Source organism: Crinia signifera, chromosome 2, assembly GCF_055691185.1.
Source record: "Crinia signifera chromosome 2, ASM5569118v1, whole genome shotgun sequence".
NCBI classification, from domain to species: domain Eukaryota; kingdom Metazoa; phylum Chordata; class Amphibia; order Anura; family Myobatrachidae; genus Crinia; species Crinia signifera.
The window spans coordinates 30,750,170-30,756,169 of record NC_139218.1 but is presented as its reverse complement, the minus strand read 5'-3'; the positions used below and the strand labels follow the sequence as shown (position 1 = coordinate 30,756,169).

The 6,000-nt window shown below is 45.8% G+C and overlaps 1 protein-coding gene across 1 annotated transcript in view; it reads left to right on the top strand.

Moving 5' to 3' along the window:
• The first annotated feature begins 1,235 nt into the window (after window positions 1-1,235).
• LTN1 (listerin E3 ubiquitin protein ligase 1) overlaps window positions 1,236-6,000 on the top strand; it is an 85,942-nt gene continuing 81,177 nt past the window's right edge. The window contains exons 1-3 of the mRNA XM_083171864.1: window positions 1,236-1,395; window positions 4,163-4,366; window positions 5,435-5,533. Of these exons, the coding sequence (XP_083027990.1) occupies window positions 1,354-1,395; window positions 4,163-4,366; window positions 5,435-5,533 (345 nt within the window). The 5' untranslated portion in view covers window positions 1,236-1,353. The remainder of the gene's footprint in view (window positions 1,396-4,162; window positions 4,367-5,434; window positions 5,534-6,000) is intronic.

The following is a 6,000-nucleotide window of genomic DNA, read 5'->3' as shown; positions in this document are numbered from 1 at the left end:
CAATTACATACAACAATAAAAAGGTGAATCAATAACTGGACCGGAGGCTGAATGGAATGAACCCGATAAATGGTGAATATAGGTTAATATCTGGGATAATTTGGGTTGCCCAATAGTTACCACTGATGGTGATTATGATCCAGTCCCGAAAGCTGAGTAGCAAAAAGGTCCTCAAATGGATGCGACTGTGGGGCCACAGTTGGTTAGAAACCCAATTGGTGTAGTAGGGCTGGAAGCTGTTTTGGCCACAGTTGTCTCAAGTCGCTTGAGGCTCCAATAATGGGGATGGTATCAAATGGCAGGTGTCCTCAGGGTTGGTGAATTTTAAGACCAACTGGTCAGTGATCTCAGTTCGTTGTGACCAACCTTGATTCCTGCTCGGGAGTGTATCCACGTGGTAACGACAATAATGGGCCGCAGAAGCGGGATGGTGAGGAAGCGGATATCTCTCAAGATTTGAGAGTGGGCAACCCAGAGCGCTGGGGAATCCGATTGATGAGGTCTAAAAGTGATCAGCTGGTCCTGGTCCAGGCTATAGACTAACGCGTTTTGCTGCTTGTAGCAGTGCAGATTTATCAAAGGTACCCGTGTCCTGAAGACAGTTCTGGGACCTGAAACAATGTAGGCCACATAAAGCTTTTTTTCACTATACGAGTCCAGGAGTGATGTTTTTTCTTGCTGCCTCTGTAGGGGGAAATCCAGTTTTCCTAGATAACATTGGGGCAGATGTATTAAGCTTTAACAAGAGATAAATGCAAGAGTGATAAGGAGAGATAAACGTCCAGCCAATCACATGCTAACTGCCATGTTACAGGCTGTGTTTGAAAAAAGTCAGTAAGGAGCTGATTGGCTGGACGTTTATCTCTCTATCTCCTTTGCCTTTATCTATTGTTAAGGCTTAATACATCTGCCCCATTAACCCATAATTTAGAAAAGTGTTGGGCCATTGCGAGTATATATATATATATATATATATATATATATATATATATATATATATATAATATAGGCACCAGAAAATTGAAAACTATATATAAAAAAGGAGGAGGTACAGTGTCACAAGGAAAGAGGGGATTATAAAAGCCACATATAGTCTTTTTAGAAAGAGTTTCCAGAGTGATGACAGAAGCTGCTACCACACTCCAGGACTCCAGTCTCTGCAGCGAGTGCCGATGCCATTGATGTACTAGTGAGGGCGGAAGTGAGCGGCAGCAGCGTACTCAGGCCTGATGATGACGGTAGTAAAGGTTTCAGAGGAGGTAATCGATAGTCGAACTGCTCGATCAACAACGGTGCTTCGGCGGAGTGCCGGCCCGGACAGACGTTTCCCGGTGTGAGGCAGCAGATCGGAGGATGGGGGGGAAGAACAAGCAGAGGACGAAAGGAAACGTCCGAGTGAGTGGCCCTGAACTTGGACATTGAGGGGTGGAGGGCAAACTAGGGAAACCCGACCTGTGTACCATGCTTAGGCAATCTGGGACCTGTAGCTTCACAACAGCCCCTGGAGAGTTGCCCACACCAGCCCAGTGGGGGTAAAGGTGCCAGGACTGCCTGTTTGGGGTGTGGGGGTCACAAATACAACCCATAGACAAAGTCACATCACCCTATGATTTCTGTGTATGACAATGTGGTGTTTCAGTTTATATATAATATGCCATCTTGCCATTGAGTTTATGCCCATGTACAGTAGTTTAAGCTGGGTTACGGATATGTGCCCACCCCCCCATCCTCAAATCGGCCCAAATAGCCCCATTAGTCACGCCACAGATTTTGTGGCCTAGTTGCGCCACTGGCACTACAGGCAGCGTCTATGCGAGGTACATCGTCTAATACAGGGAGTAAGGTAATTATAGTGGTGTGATCTGGCGCAGGATGACTGCTCGACCATCGGGATTCTGACGGTCAGTACTTCAACATCGGAATCCTGACTTTTTAGATGCCTGACATTCGGGATCCCGACAGACAGGGGCTATCCTCCTTTGTGGGGGTCCACGACCCCCATAGAAGGAGAATAGGACCTGTGGCAAGCCACCGAGCCCGCAATGGTCTTCTTTATGCTCGTTCCCCTGTCGGAGCACCGGGAGTTGGGATTCCGATGTCGGGATACTGACCACCGGGATCCTGATTGCCGGACCTCCATACCACACCCGAGTGACCCACGCCTTGCTGTGCGCATAGTACCGTTATACTAAATCTGCAACTTTATACTAATCTCTTTGCAACTACAGTACTCATCTAGTGTCGTTAGTACCCCAAGGGCCAGATGTATCAAGCTTCAAAAAGTGATAAAATGGAGAGTGTAAAATTCATGTCGACCTTTATAGGTTCGACCTATTGACCGTATCCCATTAGGTCGACATTAGTTTTTCATGTTTTTTTTTTTAAGGTGTTTTTTTCTTACATAACTATCTGCGCGGACATAGAGGAGAAATATGACAGTGTGTTGACTTATGTCACATAGGCACCAATAAACATGAAAAACTCATGTCAAACTTTTTTCATGTCGACCTATTGCTTGACATGAAAAAGTTGGACCATTTGACCATGTCATCCTTTTTATGTGTCGACATTTTGACTTGACTAATAGTGGATGTCCTAATTACCGTTGACACTAGGACCCATAGCCCTTTTAGTTGACTATGCAGACTATACTTTCAACATTTATACCCCTTTCACATTCGCAGACCCGGGAATGTGTTCCCAGATGCATCCCCGGACACTACCCGGGAATGTAGCCTTTCACACTGGCCACCCGATCCGGAATGAAGTCAGGCAGGTGGCGTCATCTGGAGGCTTGGCCGGTGCTGACACCTCCCAGCGGCGTGTTTTCACTGCAGTGAACGGGATCTGGGTCATGCTGACCCGGAATACCCGTTCACACTGACCGCATCCTGTGTCGATTCCGGGTTCTACCCAGGTCAGGACCTGGGTAGAAATCCCGGAATGCTAAACACAGGATATTCATCCAAGACCCTTTCACACTTATACCCCTTTTACACCAAAGTCCCTGGTCGGACCCTGGTCTTTGAACATGGGAGTTTCCAGGGTTGAACCCAGCTTCATACCCCATTTACACAGCACTGTGACCCAGGTCGGACCCAGGTCTGCACCGTTTACACTGAACCTGGGTGAGCACTGCTTTTCCCTATGGATGACATTAAAAATGTCCATTTTAGGATAAACTGCCATCCAAATTTCCCTCAATGATTTAAAATAAAAATTAAAAGACATGACAAGTTTTTTTTTTATATTCTTCAAAAAGTTTTATTCACTGCTCAAGCACACATAGCGGTATAAAAGTGCAGCATCATCAATGTGCTCTCCCCAGCCCCTTCCACTGCAGCAGCAGACCGAATCTCCCATGTGCTCCCCCCCCCCCCCAAAAAAAAATATAATAATAATAATTATAATAATAATATAAATTATACTGCATCCAATTATGATTTCTGTCTGCACTGCCCGTATCCTTCCTGGCTGCTGTCTTTTGCCACTGCAGCGCACTGTGGAAAGGCGTCCAGCACTTCTGGTATCCTTTCAGCACTACTCAGATGTCCCAACCTGGGTTGGTACCATTTACACCGCCCACGACCCAGGTCCAACCAGTGTTCAACCCTGGTCAGGACCTGGGTAGGAGACCAGTGTTACTGGACCTGGGTTGACCCCTTTTACACCAAAGCTGACCTGGGTCCAACCTGGGTTATTTCTTGGTGTAAAAGAGGTATTAGCTAAATCCTGGGTTGATGCGCGTTCATGTGCAAAAACCTGGGAAATCTTTGCAAGTGTGAAAGGGGTATCAATAGGTGAGATGAAGTAGAGTTTATGGCAGGCATGTCCAAACTGAGGCCCTCCAGATGTTCTGAAACTACACATCCCAGCATGCCTTGCCATAGTTTTAGCATTCCCTAATAGCAAAACTATGGCAAGGCATGATGGGACTTGTAGTTTCACAACAGCTGGGGTTCCATAGTTTGAACATTCCTGATTTATGGAGTGTGAACCTTGTTACTAGATACCCGGACACTTGTCTGCTCTTCATATCCCCCACGTCTCTACATCACGCTGCTGGCAAGCCATTGGGTAATGTGACTGCTGTGGCTCTATGGCCGGTGGTCCTGTGTGTAGCTCACAGCTGTGGAAACTAAACGCTGTCTATATATTTCAGCCATCGAGCAGCGGAAGGGCCGCAGAGCTCCTTGCCAAGGAAAGCGGGACAGTGCCTGGTTTCACCGGGTTTGGATCATCACAGAGCGACCTGGGCTATGTCCCCGCCGTGCAGGGCGCCGAAGAGGTCGACAGCCTGGTCGATGCCGACTTCCGAATGGTGCTACGGAAGCTGTCCAAGAGGGACGTCACCACAAAACTAAAAGTAAGTGGATTGTTGCTGAACATCACCTGTGTGATACATATTATATTCAGTCATGTTTTAGGTGGGATCCGGGCCAACAGCAAAAGGTCGACATTTACAAAAGGATGATTTGGCAATGGTCGGCACATTAAAATGTCGACATGAGTCCCACTTTTTGGGGACATTTTTCATGCTTTACCATCCTTGTGGACTCTCATTAGGTACAGTAAAGTGCACCCTACACTAAATAGGGGTCCGTATTCTCATTTGTCGACATTGAGCTCTTTTACTTGTGTCCACCTTCCATCAATGTCGACCTAGTGCACCATCTCCCTATTGCATCTCAAACTTTTGGTTTCGACTTATTGACAGTCGCCCTAGACCGTGTCTAACCTATGAACCATACCCCCTGGGCGTCTGGTCAAAATGTTGGGCTCAATTATAGCAAGAGTGAAAGCAGCGAATTGCTGTTGCAATGCCGTATTAACGGCATTCGCAGCAAAAACCCCCCTTCCTTTGTGACCTCATCTAACCTCTGACCCATCACCGAGTTCTCTGATGTCATGTTATTGCTTTACCACACATTCACTTGTGCAACTAGTGTGGGGTCTTTTTAATCCGGATTACTGTGTACACTGTCCAAATTCAGTTTCCTGCAGAAGTGCGCAAATTGCTTTTCTTCTACGCATGTGCGAGACCTTGGAGGGGGGGGGGATGGGTGTGGTTGTGACGTTTCGTAAAGAGAATTTGTGTAGTGTAGTGTGTGCGCTCATGTGGTTTGTATATCACATCTAGTTGGCTAAGCTGCCTGGTCAATCAGAAGATCTCGTTAGCGATACGGTGCATTAACCTTCTAGAAAAGAGCAACGGCTAATATCAGGCAGCCCAAGAGTGTGGCACGATGAGGCAGGGAGCCACATCCATCTTGAGTCTTTAAAATAGGGGGTACTGTTATCTGCAAAACATAGGATTGTCCCAAGTACTCGCATATGTACAGTATGCAAGCCTTTACAGTGTGGGGTCAGTGTTCTAGTTTAAGTCAATTATTTCTAGGGAATGGTATGATTGTTAATCTTATTGTTGTTATAGGCAATGCAAGAGTTTGGTGCTATGTGCAAGGAGAGGGACAAAGAGACTGTTCGAGGAGTCCTTACTTATTGGCCCAGGAACTACTGCAAGATCTCCCTGGTAGGTAATGATCGGGGGAACCTTTAATGAATTTAGACTTATTTTGTTTTCCAAATGGTATATATTGATTACTTATTATTATTATTAGTATTATTAGTATTATTATTAGTATTGTGTAATACACATTCAATTTGGAGTCTGTTCACATGGATGTGATATCGCTGAAGGTTTTGTAGTGATTAAAGTGCATCCCTTCCTTGGTCAGACATTGGAGCTTCAACAGGAGTCAGAAAGTAAATGATCTACCACGCTGGTGCTTAGCTGTAGGTCAGCGGGACTCTGGATAAAGGCTTCTAAGGAACGGAACATGATCTTTAGAAGTCTCGTGTTTTTATTTAGGAAAGCGGCTACAACCAAACAGCACTTTATAAATAGTTTTATACCCAGAGGGTGACATTCTATGGGATGAGATTTTTTTCGCACTTTCAAAATCGCCCATTATCGCACTTTTTTAATATTGCATTTTT